General features: G+C 44.2%; 1 protein-coding gene and 1 pseudogene across 2 annotated transcripts; one reads left to right on the top strand and one right to left on the bottom strand.

Annotated features, from left to right (window-relative positions):
• The first annotated feature begins 3,810 nt into the window (after window positions 1–3,810).
• Window positions 3,811–9,336, top strand: LOC130886112 (S-acyl fatty acid synthase thioesterase, medium chain-like; annotated as a pseudogene).
• A 1,265-nt stretch (window positions 9,337–10,601) lies between these two features.
• Window positions 10,602–15,659, bottom strand: LOC130885841 (acyl-CoA-binding domain-containing protein 7). 2 transcript variants are annotated; one of them, XM_057787638.1, is made up of 4 exons: window positions 15,561–15,659; window positions 11,628–11,748; window positions 11,464–11,526; window positions 10,602–11,378 (listed from the first exon to the last, which is right to left on the bottom strand). In XM_057787638.1, the coding sequence occupies exons 1-4, from the start codon at window positions 15,570–15,572 to the stop codon at window positions 11,305–11,307; spliced, it is 270 nt and encodes an 89-aa protein (XP_057643621.1). In that variant the 5' UTR covers window positions 15,573–15,659; the 3' UTR covers window positions 10,602–11,304. The 2 variants fall into 2 exon arrangements, with proteins under 2 accessions (XP_057643621.1, XP_057643622.1); XM_057787639.1 differs by having other exon boundaries at window positions 11,631–11,748.
• Window positions 15,660–15,661: the final 2 nt, after the last annotated feature.

Raw genomic sequence — 15,661 nt, 5'->3', positions numbered from 1 at the left:
CTGTGCCGTGGTTACAGGGTCATTTTCCTCTCCATGGAGTGAGGATAGTCCTAGTCCCCTGCTCACCCTCTTTCAGTCCCAGAAGGCTTAGAATTCCCATCACCTTAACAATGGCTTAGACTGAGAAAACTCTTACTTAATATAAATGCTGTTCCAGGATTTAAATCCTCATTTAATTCCAAGAACAAATGGAACACATTAAGATGTTAACCTTTGAGGTTGTTGTGCAAGCCTGCTCCTGGGAAATCCAGGTTGAACAACTGCAGCAAAGGAGAATGTGACGTTACCAAACACAAGCCCACGCCTGTGGACCCCAAATGATCTTACAGAAGTCTGCACTGGATTCTGGAGGAGACACTAGAGAAGATCTGAGGCTCCTGATTTCCTGTTTCCTTCATTTGCTTCCGTAAGCCTGATGCTTTAGAGACTATCCTTCCCACACAACAGAATGTTTTTAATAAAGAAAGAGTGTTAGTTACTTAAATCCACTACCTGTGGCATTAAGAACAAGTCAGTGTGAGAGCCTGGGTTTCCAAACACAGAGATTGGCCAGCATTTCAGGATAAAAATCTACTTAAGGGCCATGGAGATGGCTCACTGGGTACAGTGTTTGTTGAAAAGGCCTGTGTTTACATCATTAGCAACCACGAAAAACCTAGATGTGGTGGAGCAGGGGTCCATAACCCCAGTGCTGAAGGGCAGAGTTTGGCAAATTCTGGGAGCTCAGCCAGTCCGGCCAAACTGGCAAGCGCCAGGTTCGGTGAGAGACTGTGTCGTAACATATGGTGGGAAGCTATCGAGGAAGATGTTCTGCGGTCAGTCTGTGGTCACCACACGGCCCAGCAGGGTGAGTGCTCTTACACACATACTCATGCATATACCTAACATAAACTTGAGTTTACCACAGCTCAGTCCAGACTCCATCTGGAAAAGGTTAGAACATGTGCACACTGTACCGGGTGAGGACTGGAGGTGGGGTGAGGACTTTAGCCCAGTAGACTGTCTCTTGCTCAGGCCTGGCCCCTCCTCTTGGACCTTCTTGTCTCTGCTGACTGAGCAAGCAATATGGAGGTTTGTCCTCTTCCTTTGTTGTACCTGACTTCCTGTACTGTGTTTTTGAGGCAGGTTAGTTTTTTCTTATTTGGTTTTTGTTGCTTTTATTTTTTTAGGGGGGGGGACACGGGGACAGGGTTTCTGTGTGTAGCCCTAGGTGTCCTGGGCTGTAGACCAGGCTGACCTCAAACTCACAGAGATCTATGTGTCTCTGCCTCCCAAGTGCTGGGATTAAAGGCTGCACCACCACTATCCAGCAGGTTCATTTCTTTTTAACTAATGCTAAGCCTCACCAGTGGCAAGAGATAGCAATGCCTGAAAGGTGATTCAGAAATAGGGTGTCTTAGGAAACACCTGGCAGAGTCCCTAGGCGCACACTCCTGGGAATTCAGGCCATGAGAAGTCACCTGAGTCCCCTGGGAACACCAAGGGCAGGAAAGCAGATAAGGAGGTCGGGTCCACAGAGTTCCCCCTTGGGACACTCATTGAGTCCAAGAGAACTGCACCAACGTTTGCCAGGCCTGACACTGGACAGGCGCTGTTGTGGAGGAGGAAGGGAGCTGAAATCCTCAGCTTATTTTGGACGCCTTTTGGCTCACCAGTGGTGCGCAGGTTTGCTCAAGTGGGAATTGCTTCCTCCTCTTGAAGGACCCAAACGGAGTCACAGAGGCCTGAATTCAAACTTTAGACTGTTTTTCAGAAGATGTCCCCCCTTGTTTTTGAGACAGGGTCTCTCACTAGGACCTGAGGTTCTCCGGTTAGGCTGGGCACGAAGACAGCAAGTCCCATGGAGTCTTGGCTCCTGCCTCCCTGGCCAAGCACATCCAGCAGTTTACTAAGTGAACTGTTTTCCCAGCCCCGAGAGCTAACATTTTATCTTAGTCGTCCTGGGTCAGTTTTCTCAAGCACTAGAAACATGATTTCAGATAAGAGGCAATCATTGAAGAGGATTCCTTTTATGTTTAAAAATTTTTTAACACTTTTCGGTGGGGGTAGTACAGCCAATGCCAAGCTTGTGTAGAGGTCAAAGGGCAACTTTCAGGAGTCAGTTCTCTCCTGTTGTTTGAGCTCTGGGGCCAGACTCAAGTCATCAGGCAGAAGTGGCTTTTATGCTCTGAGCCATCTTGAGAACCCTACATTCTTTTACAGTGGGTTCCCTGTCTATTCAATGATGTTTTATATGACTTCTTATGAATTTTTCTGACTCCCATAACTGCTTCCCCCTTTATTTGTCATTTTTCTTTCTTATTATGATTTGCTTTTATTTGTATAGTTGTCTGTCCCATGTCAGTGAGGTACCCACAGAGGCCTGATGTTGGATTTCCCAGGACTGGAGCTAGAGACAGTTCTGAGCCACTGTGTGGGTGCTGGGAATCAAACCCAGGTTCTCTGGAAGAGCAGCCAGACTCTTAACTGCGGTGCCATCTCTCCAGAACCCTGTGCGATCTTCTTTTATTTCTTTTTTTGTTTTTGTTTTCTTTTTAATTAATTAATTAATTTATTTATTAAAGATTTCTGTGATTTCTTTACTAGTTCTTTCATTCCGGTTCTCTGTATCCACTGATACTTTGCCCTGTCTGATCACAAGGAAAGGATTTATTTTTTGATTTTGTAAAAATAACTTTTGTCTTTTTATTCAACTTTTTTTCCTGACAATCTATGTGCAAATATTTATCTCTTTCTAGTCAGGATTTTAAATTTCCAAATTATAAAGATTATTTTTACATTCCTTATTGAAGTTAATTCACTTGGGAGCATTGTTTATTTTCTCCATGAGTTCCTTAATAAATATTTTCATAGGCCAGAGAAGTCTGATACACCCTTTCTGTATTTGGTGTTAGGGTTTTTCCTTGTATTGAATTTGCCTCATAACCAGTAGTGCTGAGTATGGGGTGATGCCTTGCTAACTCGTTTCTCAGTTCACACGTGCCCTCTTGTGTTGATACAGTGAACTGTAGTTTAGAAAAAATATTGGTAACTTGTTTGCTTAGTTTGCTGGTACTATATTCTGCTTATACTTTGATATCTTCGTGTTTCTATAAAATTTTAGCTCCATCCCTTTCTTTCAACCATTTTCCCTTTATAAGGTATCTTCTTGGCTATGTCTTCCAAACTTTTCTCTGTTCCCTCAAGAATTTTATATCCTTCTGGTTAGTGGTGGTGCACACCTTTAATCCAGCACTTGGGAGGCACAAGCACATGGATCTTTATGGGTTTGAGGCCAGCCTGAGCTATAGAGCTAGTTCCAGGATAACCAGGACTACAAAAACCTGTCTTGAAATACAACACACACAAACACACACACACTCACACACACACACACACTCACACACACTCACACACACACATTCACACACACACACACAGATTCGTAATCTTTTCCTTGTGGCTCCAGCTGTACTTAGCTCAGTTCAAATTCTTCATTTACTGAAAGAAGAAAACACTGTGATTCACACATGAATGAATTTTAATGACATTATTGTAGGTACTCTCACTTATTTGAAATGGATGCTGTTTAGTTTGCTTTCTATGTTTCTGATAAAGACCATGACCAAGAGCCACTTGGGGGTAAAAAGGGTTTATTTGGCTTACACTTCCGGAATAGAGTCTATTGTTGAGAAAAGTTAGGGCAGGAACTCATACAGGAATGCAGGTGGGAAACCACTGGGCAAAACTGTCACACATCCATCAGAAGCACGTCTTGTAGTGACCTCCAGATCCAATCAAGTGACAACCAAGCTTGACCTCACAGCCACCATGCCGAGCTTGACCATTATCTGCTTCTTTGAAATTGGTGACATCATGTGAATAAAAGGCCTTTTACAAGGCCATGGCATCTCATCCATCTGCCTTAACCTGTTTACAGCGTCTCAGAGTCTTCTTTGTCTGTGTGTAAGTGACTTGTCTCTTCCAGTGCATTCTGTAAGGCTGGCTGGAAGAGAATCTCGATCCCAAGAACTGTTCGCAAGTGACATCTGCCAGATAGTTGATGAAATTGTGCCTGCTCTGCTTCCCGTGGTCTAGGATAAAGCGTTTGCATTTTTTGGCCACAGGTATTTAACTTCTGTTGTACACAGCAAGGTGCTTCTCTCTTTGTCTCTCTGTTTCTGTGTGTGTGTGTGCGCGCGCGCGCGCGCACTCATATGTGGTGTGTATGAGTGTACGTACCTGGAATACAAGGGAAAGCCAGACAATGACTTTGAATTTTGGACCTTAGTCACCGACTACCTTTTATTTAAGATGAGGTCTCCCAGTGGCCTTAAACCTTGCCACATATGCCAAGCTAGCAGGCCCACCCTCTTTCAGGGATCCCCTTCTCTTTGTCTCTCATTTCTGCACTGTGGAGATTTCAGGCCTGAGCAGCTGAACTGAGCTTTTGACATTGGTTCTGTGGGTCAGAAACTGGACCCCCACATCCACGAGGTCAGTGCTTTACTGACTGAGCCGTCTCTCAGCCTGGAAGTGCTTACTGTGTTGACACTGTCCCCCTGTAGCGAGTGCAGTCCGTCCCTGCTTTCTGTCCCCCTGTAGCTAGTGCAGTCCGTCCCTGCTTTCTGTCCCCCTGTAGCGAGTGCAGTCCGTCCCTGCTTTCTGTCCCCCTGTAGCTAGTGCAGTCCGTCCCTGCTTTCTGTCCCCCTGTAGCTAGTGCAGTCCGTCCCTGCTTTCTGTCCCCCTGGAGCTAGTGCTGTCTGTCCCTGCTTTCTGTCCTCAGCATATTACCTCAGTTGGGAACTTACCAACATCAGGAGAGAAACCAATCATTGCTGGGAAAGAATCTTAACATGATGCCAAAATTGGGGTCGGCTGTGACTTTTTAAGCCAGTCTTGTGATTCCTGGTTCCTTATGCCAGCACTGACCTTCTTTGCTTCCTCTGCAGAAACTGGCACAGGTCCAGCATTCTAACTTGGGAGTGCTATTTTGGTGGCTTCTGATGCTAAAGTTCTTAGGACACTTTCTTCTTCCTCCTTGATTTAAGAAGGCAGGCTTGGGTTTGGGGGCCAGTGTGTTTCATGAAAGATCAACCTTGTGTTTGTTGATGTTTCAAGTCAAAATCCCGGCAACAAATTCCTGAACTGAACACACTGTCAGAAGAACAAGTCAGGCACTACCTTCTGAATTTTGGAGGCACGCCCAAGCATCTCATTATTGACCAGGACGTTCTGAGTCAGTGCATTCCCATTCTGAAGGCAGATGCTGCCATTGTGAAAAACTTCGAGTAAGTAACTGTGTCTGTGTCTGTGTGTGCGAGTGTCTGTGTGTGTGTGTGCATGCATTCTGATCAGACTGACATGTTAACACATCAATTCCTTCCCTAGACCCCTGAGTCTGTTGTCGGGGAGGCTGCCAAATCTTAAGTTCCCAAGGGAAATTACCTTGAGGTCGGCATTTAGTCTCCTGCACTCTCATGCCTGGCTAGGCCTGACTCCCCTGGGCTAAGACTTTTCAAAGCATATTTATTTCTTTTACAAAGCCCAGAACTGGCATTGGGGCAGTGTGTGTGCTGGGGAGGGAGGGGAGGAGGCATGCTACTCGTCAGTGGAAGTTGACAGTTACAGAAGTGGGGCAGCCATCTTGAAAACCGACACAGCCCCATCATTTTCTCTGTCTCCATTCATCACCTGTCCTCAGTCTGTCACAAAGTTCGTGGTGCCCCCACCCCTGCCAGACGCTCAAAGTCCTTCCTCCCTCTCTCTGTTTCTGATTGATTGTCTCACCAGGATAAGCTGTTTTGTGCTTCTGAATAAGCCCAGAGTCAAGATTTAAGAAATACCCACTGAATGAATGAATGAATGAATGAATGAGAGAGAAAGAGAGAGAAAAAACACATTTTGAAGAGCTAGTATTCAGTTACAATTTAAAAAATCAGTTTAGTGCCCATTAACATTTTAGTGATAGTCTTTGTAGGAATAGGGAAATAATTCTTAAATTAAATTTCATATGGAAGCACAAAAGACCAAATTTCCAAAGCAATCCTGAACAAAAACAAACAAACAAACACAGAACAATATGACACCAGGTCTCACCACACCTGATTTCAAATCACACTACAGAGCCATAGGAAGGAAAGCAAGTAGAGAACACATGCAGGTCTGTGGAAGAGTCGGTGGCAACAGCGGCTGCAGTCAGGAACTCTGTGTTGTCGTCTTGAAGTTTGCTAAGGGCAGTGTTTTAAGATGTTCTTGTCACAGAAAGATCAGTTTGTGTTCAGCTGTCTTCACTATCCCTCTGCCTTTGCCATTCAAGCAGTAACGTGGAAAGAAGCATCCACTGGGATGGCCAGGGGCTGCCAAGAGCAGGGACACACGAGACAACTCTATGGCCTCTGCTCTCCCTTATCACCTAAAATCCTTTTCAAACTTTATTAACTAAAAACTAAGCTTTAGGAATTGAAACAGCATAGTACTGGCATAAGAAGAGACATACCAACTAATGTAGAGAATTAGAAGGGACACAAATAAATCACATATTTACGCTAAATAGCAAAATGCTGAGAATATACTATGAAGAAAGGACGTTCTAATACATTTAAACTATTATTTATTCGTTTATTTATTTACTCTCAGTGTGGGAGGCAAGTGTATGCTCATGCAAAAGTATACATGTGGAAGTCAGATAACAACTTTTGAAAGTTGGTTCTTTCCTTCCACCATGTGCGTCCCAGAAATTGAACTCAGGTAATGAAGCTTGGTAGCAAGGATCTTTGCCCACTGAGCCATCTTTGGCCCAGTACAGTCTCTTTAATTAATAAACAATTAATATCCAATGTAAAAGAAGGAAATTGGATTTTTACTTTACCCACACATCATACAATAATACATGTGTATGTTTATATATATACAAAAATCATGTGAAATATATATATATGTAATTCAGAATGGATTAAAGGAAACCATAGAAACCATAGACCTGATGTTATGAAACTTCTGGAAGGAAATACAGAGAGAAATTTCATGACTATTTTTTAAGTGATAAATTTTTTATGTGATCTGAGAACACAGCAAAGAAAACAATCAACAGAGACCTACAGATCTGGAGAAAGTATTAACAAATTATATATCTGATAATGTGGCACAGCTTCACGTATATGGAATCTAGAAAAGTCAACAGATAGACAAAGGGATAGAATGGAAGTTGCCATCTGCCAGAGAGTAGGGGAGCAATGGGGAGTCACTGGGCAGAGCCTTGAGCTCCACTTGACAAGAACACAATTTTAACAAGATCCATTTGGCGTCATGGTGAGTACAGCCGATTCGAGGACAGCAGGTTCTAAAGGTTCCCTCCGTCACAAGGCCAAGTGTGTGAGACGGTGGATAGTGTCACTTCCTCACTATAGTCTTCATAGCAACCGAACATCACACTGGGACAGTCACACAGGTCAGCTAAGAGTTCTGGGTGGTGTGGGAGGTGCACAGCCCGCAGCTTTGTGCACACTAAGCAGACATTCTCCTACCACGGCACTGCTCCAGCCCCTGGGTTTCTGATATATGATCCCACTGTGTAGCCCAGGCTAGCCATGAATTTGCTCTGTAGGCTAGATGGGTCTTGGACTGGCTATCCTCCTGCCTTAGCAGCCTGACTGCTGGGATTATGCCTAGGCAAATAATTTTTAATTGAGAAACAATTATATCATCATGTAAATTTAATGAAATGATGTATGAAAAAAACTTGCCATCGTAATGAAAATGTACTCAGTGAACAAACATGTCGTCCTCAGAGCCCATCCTTTAAGATCAAAACTTTCTGGCCGGGTTTTTAGTAGTTGTGAGATTTTGAGCATATGCATTTACAAGTTTGGGTTTCTTCTACGCAGTGAAACGTTAGTAACACCTTATGGGGTTGTAATGATTAAATGAAATCACGCTAGGTTTAGCCCATTTCTTACCCAAAGTCACTTTATAGATTTATTGTATGTGTAGGAGTGTTCTGGCTGCATGGATGTGTGTGTCATATACATGTAGTTCATGAGGAAACCAGAAGAGGGCAGTGATTCCCCTGAAAGTGAAGACACAGACAAGTTTCCAGCTATCCTGTGGGCACCAGGAACCAAACTCTGGGGTTTCTGCAAGAGCAGAAACTGTGGAGCCATCTCCACAGCCCCAGAAAAAGTCACTTTGAAAGGAATATAAAACAAGCATGACATCGTTGACTTTTTCACTCCAAGCAGCCTGAGTAGCACGAACATAAAGTCACGCAGGGATGGCCCACTCCACGTGAGAAGTGCCCTCAACATCACACTCTTCTCAGGGACTCAGACTGGGCTGGCTCCTCACAGTTAGCTTCCTCCAGACTCCAAAGGTATACTTTCCAATCTGCTCTTGAATCTTCTCTCATTTCCCTTCCTTCTTTCCTGTTTCCAAATCTGCCCCGGCCTCCCCACTCCTTAGCTCTCAGCTTCTTAAAATATATCACACAAGGCCCACAGGCATCTCTTGGTCCTCCCCATCTCTATCACCAACGTGCAGACCATTAGCCCACGTTCAGCTGGGAGAGATCAAAGCCTGTGACCTCCCTCCCCCAGCTCTGTCTCTTTCCCCATGAACCTCAAGTCTGTTCAATGGAGAGAGGCATTCCCTGTGAATGTCTTCCTTCTGGGGACCAGCGGAAGAAGGGGAAGAAGCAAGGCTGGATACCCTGTTTCCTTTCAGTGAAGTCGGTAAGAGGAGAAGACTGGGATGTTAAAATGAAATTACAGATAGCCTTTTCACATTTACAGCTTTGACAAGCCCTCGGAGGCTCTTCTTTCTCAGGACATAACATGCTTTTTCGGATCTGAAGATACAGTAAAGGACATAAAAGGTGAAATTGCTTTTATAATTCGGGGTATTTTCTTGAAAGTTGTGTTGGAGGGTTCTCGGCATATGTCAGTTAACATTCACTGAAACACATAGAAAATCAGCCTAAGTTTTCCTGTGTGTAAACAAAGAGATGCTGGTCTCCTGTAAAATTTAAGATACAGGTAACACCACTGAATACCAGTAGGTCTTAAAGAGATCAAAAACACGGGATACACAGAATCTGAGACCCTGGATGTAACTCTATGGCTGAGTGTCAGCTTTTAGTGAAACAGTACCTGGAAGTAAGTCTGCTGTCATTGGCTGATGGCATCGGTTACTAAATACAACACTGTATATTCCTTAGGTTGGGAAGACATAACCAGCGGGAAGGTTGACAGCCACATGCTGCCTGGTGACCACTTTTATCTGTTGGAACCTAACAACGAGAACTTCATCAAGAACTATATAACCAAGTGTTTGGAAGTGTTGTTACTTGCTTGCTTTTAGATGGGCCTTCAAATATGCAAACCAGTCACAAGCTGTCCGTCTAGCTCCTGAGATGGAGAGCTTTAGTGTCCAGAGATTCGAAGGTACACATTGATGGATTTCTTCGTGTAGCATCTCTCTATCTGGGGAAAAGGCAAATGCTAAGGGTCAGGGAGGCGAGGAGCTGCTGTAGCTGACGGCTGCACAGGAAGGGGCTGCTTTTCTTTGGGGGACGTGGTTACTGGTCTGTTACTCATGCTCCGTATGCACCTACTGATTGGTTACTCATGCTGCGTGTGCACCCACTGATTGGTTACTCATGCTGCGTGTGCACCCACTGATTGGTTACTCATGCTGCGTGTGCACTCACTGATTGGTTACTCATGCTGCATGTGCACCCACTGATTGGTTACTCATGCTGCGTGTGCACCCACTGATTGGTTACTCATGCTGCGTGTGCACCCACTGGTCGGTTACTCATGCTCCGTGTGCACCCTCGTGGCACATCAGGCAGCACAAATTGGACTCTGTGTGCTGTTTAAAAAGATGAGAAGAGCGGCATAGAATTGGGAGGGGCACACATTGGAGGACATCCGTGGGTGGCGGGTTGGAAAGGCCAGTGAGGGGTGGATATGATCAAAACACATGTATGCATTTAGGAAAATTTCAAAGGATGAATAAGAATATTGTTAGAGGAAGAAACTTCTGCTAGTGTCATTTATCTTTTTATTAGAATCTAATTTGATTGACTTTTATATAAAGTTTTATCAACAAAGTGTCTTCAGGTGGGGTTACACTTGAAGCCTCTTGCACTATTCTATGGACAAGAGTGATTGGCAGAGGGAATTGATCATTTCTCCATCACCACACTGTGACTCAAAGTGTAATCTAACCTATAGAATCTAGAGAAATATACATTAGACCTACTGCATAAGAAAGAGGACTTGCTGCTTTATCAAAATACAATACTAAACAATTACTGTCCATTGTGATAGGAAGACCTCGGGGTGCTTACAACGCAGCTGTCCTGTGGTTCTGCTGCCTTGGAAGAGCTTACTGGCACTCAGAGCCCTTCCATGGGCAGCCAAACCACAGCCTGGTTAGGTAACTTGTCCATATATTATAGGAAGCCAGGAAGTGGCCAGGAGGCAAATCCACCCATCACTCCAGAGTGCCCACATTCATGGAGCCCGCAGTACATGGTGCAGCAAAGGAACTGAACTGTTCTGTTTCTCCAACCTACTCACCCTTTCCTTCAGTGTCAGGCTTTCCTGTTTTGACACAGGGTTTCGTGTAGTCTAGGTTGTCCTTAAACTCATGACCCTCCTGGCTCCACTTCCTGAAGTATCAAGAATAGTCTGGCTGCTATTCATTCTGAGCAAACTTTTCTTTTTGCCCAATAGCACTAACTCATCGTATATGAACAGATTAAGTCAAGAAAACAAACACTGAGGCTGGGAGATGGTTCAGTCAGTAAAGTGCTTGCCTTATAAACATGAGGACCTGAGTTCAAGCCCCAGATCGCCAAGCAAGATGGAACACATTGTAATCCCAGTCCTGGGGAGGCAGAGGAAAGAGGATACCTGGGACAGTTAGTCTAGCATGCTTGTTGATCTCCAAGCATGGAGAGACCCTGCCTCACAGGAAGCAAATAACATATCTTAGAAAAACAGCCAAGGTTATTCTCTGGCCTCCACATGCATGCATACATAATGTGTAACACACACATATGGACACCCATACACAGACATAAATGCAAAAAGAAAACAGATATTTATTAAAGTTTATATGCAGACTACAAAATGACTTTTTAATGTCAGCTTGCACAAACAATCAAACTTAGCTAATTATGTTGACATAGTCCAAAGTATTAGAATCCATGCTCATAGGAAAATACACTTGATTTATACATTGTCAATGCATTTTCCCCTACACACCATGATGCTATGATGAAGGCTTTCAAAGGAGATCTGTCTCCCCTGTCAAGTTTTAAATTCCGTATTTCTCGATCAGCTCTCTTGCTTTAGAAATATAGGCACTCATGGCATCTTCCTTCGACAACCCTAGGAAATACAAGCACATTATCTTACCGACTCGTGTGGGGGCAGGTTAAGAAGGTTTGTTTTAACTTATTTAAGAGTTAAAAACCTTTTTGGAGGTTCCATGCTTCCCACTTGGCCTTGCCCTTCATATCTAACATTACTGGACATGCTGCCAAGAGAAGGAGAGAGTTGCAATGTGACTTTTCACTGTGCACTTCTACAAACACTGCAAGCAAGTACATCTATTTGTCTAACACAAGCATCAGGTACCACCAATGTTGATGTCTCCGATGATGGACTGTTTGTAGAGCCCGTAGAGTTCCTTGAGTTCTTCATCTTCTGGTCTCCTTTTCAGCTTCCTCACGTCTTGTGTGGCCTGGTCAAAATTAGCCTAAGACAAAAGACAATAAAAACACACAAAAGGTGCATATGTGGTGTGTACACACACCTGCAAGCAAGACATACACATAAAATCTAATTTTCATTATTGTAAGTCTCATACCAACTGTCTTTCAATAAAGTTGTTTAACTTACTTTGGGTTGAGTGGCATATGTGTCTTATCCCATGGAAAATTTTGTTTTGCAATCTCTCCCTCTCCTCCCCTCTCTTCTCTCCTCCCTCCCTCTGTAACAAATGCTGAAGAGAAATCACTTTACAAAGAGAAAAGTTGCTTAGCTGCCATTGGTGTGAGCCTGATGATAGCTACAGGGAAACACATCTGGAGGAGCCTGCCTCAGAGGCTGGTGCTTGCAATGACTCCTGGGTAAGGGAGCGCAGGTATCCAGTGTGAAGACAAGAGCTGGCAAAGGCGGTCCTCACCATCCAGACAGAATTCACCAGGGTCGAACATAAAGGGTGGGTCGAATCACATCAATTTATTCCCCTCTACAACCACAATAAATGACAGGCACTGCTCTTCACCCTGTCTGCTGACTGATGTCAAGAACCTGACCACAGACCATTATTAGATCCTGGTGTGTGAATCAGAATATTATCACAGTTGACATATCTTTATGTGTAGCCATTGGCAGTGAATTTCAAAGCATTCTAGGCAAAAGGAATGGCACATTCCCTGTGTTCTCATGCCCTGGGAGCTGGGCTCTGTGTGGCAGGCGTCTCTCTTTTGGCTGAGTGAGTGTCCCGCATCCTTATTGAATGTGTGTCCTTGTGATCTTCCTCTCAATTGCGAACAATGCCCCTCTCCCGGTCATGAGTGTGCTCGAAGGCCCTCTTGTTCCCACCCTTCCTGTGACTGGGATGATACTCATTATGGGCACAGAAACCATCCCAAACAATGGCCTGGGGCTTCTGGATCCTTCCATTCAAAGCTCACCCCTCTGAAGACAGCCTCTGAAGGGGGCTCACAGTTTGCCTTCCTTCTCTTTCTGTAGAGAGTGAACTGAACAGTCAGCTTATATATCAGCCTAGTAAATCCCTATGAGCAAGTCTCCCTTGATGAAGGACTGCATTAGGAAGATAAATCCCTCAGTTATTGGAGTCACACAAGTGTGTGTGTGTGTGTGTGTGTGCGCGCGCGGGCGCGTGTGTGTGTCTTCTGAGTGTAAACATCACCCTCCCCTGATGACCACCACTTTTTGTGGTGTCTTGGAATCAAACCTAGAGTCTCTTGCAAGCCCTTTACCACTGAGCTGCCTCTCCCACCCAGAAAAGACACAGCACCCAGGCCACTGCTTTAGCGCCATCGTCTAGCAAGGAAACATGTCTGAATAAGGTGACTGTCCCGCCAGATGTGGAAGCAACACCTGTAATCCTAGCAGCAGAGAAGCTGAGGCAATAGGATCAGCCAAAGGTTGAGGCTAGCTTGAGCTAAATAAAATAAAATAAACAAAAGACCTATATTACAATTTATATATAAAATTGGGAGATTATAACTGAATTAGGAATTCCATGTGTGTTTTCACTTCCAGAACAATAGTGAATGCACCCTCACTGTCCCTTCCTCTAGTGAGCCACTAACAGCACCCAGGAGGTACAAAATGTCTGTCTTCTTCCATTTCCATTGTCAAGAGAGAAGAGGTTTGAATATGCTAACCAGCTACTAGCTGTTGGCTTTTCAGTATATTGTTTACTTTTATTACAATTTTAAATTTTGATTTTTGAAATAATTTCAGACCCAGGTACAAGTAAAAAAAAATACCACATCTTTATTACCTGCAGGGTTGTCCTGGGTATCATCTTTGTAACAAGTCCTTACTTCCCATTCTCTCAGTGTGCAAATGATCTAACAGTATAGACTTGTGTGTGTGTGTGTGTGTGTGTCTGTGTCTGTGTGTGCATGTGTGTTAAGCCCAGGCTATCCCAGAACATCCAGGCTTAAAAGATCCTCCTCCTTCAGTTTTTCTAGTGGTGGCAAGTGACTCCAGGGACCTCCCGCATACCAAGTGCCCTACCAACTGAACCACACAAGCCAAAACCCCTTTATTTCTTAAATGGGCTTCCCATCTGCCTTCTTCTTTCTTTTCTGCTCGAACTACTTTTTGTTTTGGTGTGTTTTGTTCTGAGACAGGGCCTCATTAGTACAGTGTAGCTTTGAATCTGCTGTGTAGAGAAGGATGGATGTTGATTCCCGATCCTTCTGTCTCCAAGTCCTGAGTGCTATGAGTAGAGGTGTGTACTGCTACACCCGGCTTGGACTACCCCTCTCCCCCAGAATGTATTGTATTGTTTGTTATATTATTACATTAGTAAGGATTTCAAATGTAAATAATAAGCATATGATTTAACAAAATTTCATCTGTAATACTTTATTCAAGTGTAAACAATTGTAGTGACTACAATTCAAGCATTCTTTGCTCATACTGATGCTGATATCAAGTAAGCATGGGTTTTAAAACTAGAATCTTTGTTTCCTTCTTTATTGTTTTTGCTTTTGGAGACCGGGTAACTGTGTAACACTCCTGGCTGTCCTGGAACTCGATTTGTAGACCAGGATGGCCTTGAACTTACTGAGACCCACCTGCCTCTGCCTCCCAAGTGCTGGGATTAAAGGCGCATGCCACCACCACCCCTGGCTAAGTAAAGATATCTTACTTGGAAAGTTTCAGGACAGCCAGGATGGTCTGGAACAAAACAAAACAACAAAAAGATATCCTTACCTACTGCTGCTTTAAATGCTGCCTATGTGGATCATCCAATGAGCTCTCTCCTCTACTTTTATTTATCGTACATTTACTGTTGTGTGAGTGCGCATGCACAGGGACCATGGCGTGGATGTGCAGCTTAGGGAACAATTACAACAGTCAGTTCTCTGTCAACTACATGGGTGCCAAGGGTCGAACTCACATAACCAAGTTTGCCAGAGGGCACCTAGCCCCTTTCCTCTACTCTGAGATAAGACGATAACTGAGGTGTAAATACACACACAGACACACAGAGAGAGAGAGAGAGAGAGAGAGTAACATGTCACAATCTAAAAGGGAGATGCAAACCTTAATGTCTCTGGGGTATGTCATTCAGCCGTGATATCATCTTGCCTGAAGAAATAGTTAAAGAAGTTGGCTATACTCATGATAGAATATGTTAAGCATTAACAATGTGCGTCTTAGAAGGTGACATAGTGAGGAAGTGTTCCTAATAACCGCTACATGAGAAGCAAATCACGAATGTATAATGTTCACATAAATATAATCAGACACAAATGGAAAAAAGACATAGGATAGCAACCTACCATGTGGCTGTCTACTAGGGGAAGGCTCTCCTGGTTTTTCATTTATTCACCTGCATTCTGTCCACTTCTATCAATAAAACGGCAGGTTCTACTTCATAGAGGAAGTAGCCATGCCATTCAACAAAACACTTGCCTATGAAAACCTCTGGAGGTACCAAGAGCAAGGGGACTTGAGACCCCGGTGGATGTCACCTGCTTCCCTAAGTTGTTGAGAGAGGTGAAAGAGGGAAACTTGTCAATTTTTCAGGTCTTAGTAATTTAAACCATCCCTGGAGCCCAAAGGGGTTGCTATGAGGAACCTGAGTCCTTGTCAACAGATGGCGCGGTGCAGTCTACAGTGAAATAACAAGACACTTAGGCAGGTGTGCAGAGTGACTGCAGGGTCACTGCTGGGCGCCCCTGAGCGCTCCACTTGCCTTGGCCCTGCCCCAGAATTGTCATGCCTCCTCTAGCCCCATCAGAGCGCTCCTTCTGGGAAAGTTACTCCTGCAAAGCCTTCCCAGATCTGGCTTACCTGCAGAGACATAGTGATGAGGTAAAGTAGGCTGTGGCTCTCCTGCTCTGGGTCCCAGTCCCCAGGGTTTGGCCACTTCCTTAAAGAGAAGAGCTCCTCCT

The sequence above is a fragment of the Chionomys nivalis genome, chromosome 13 (assembly GCF_950005125.1).
Source record: "Chionomys nivalis chromosome 13, mChiNiv1.1, whole genome shotgun sequence".
Taxonomy (NCBI): domain Eukaryota; kingdom Metazoa; phylum Chordata; class Mammalia; order Rodentia; family Cricetidae; genus Chionomys; species Chionomys nivalis.
This window is presented reverse-complemented; position numbering and strand designations above follow the sequence as displayed.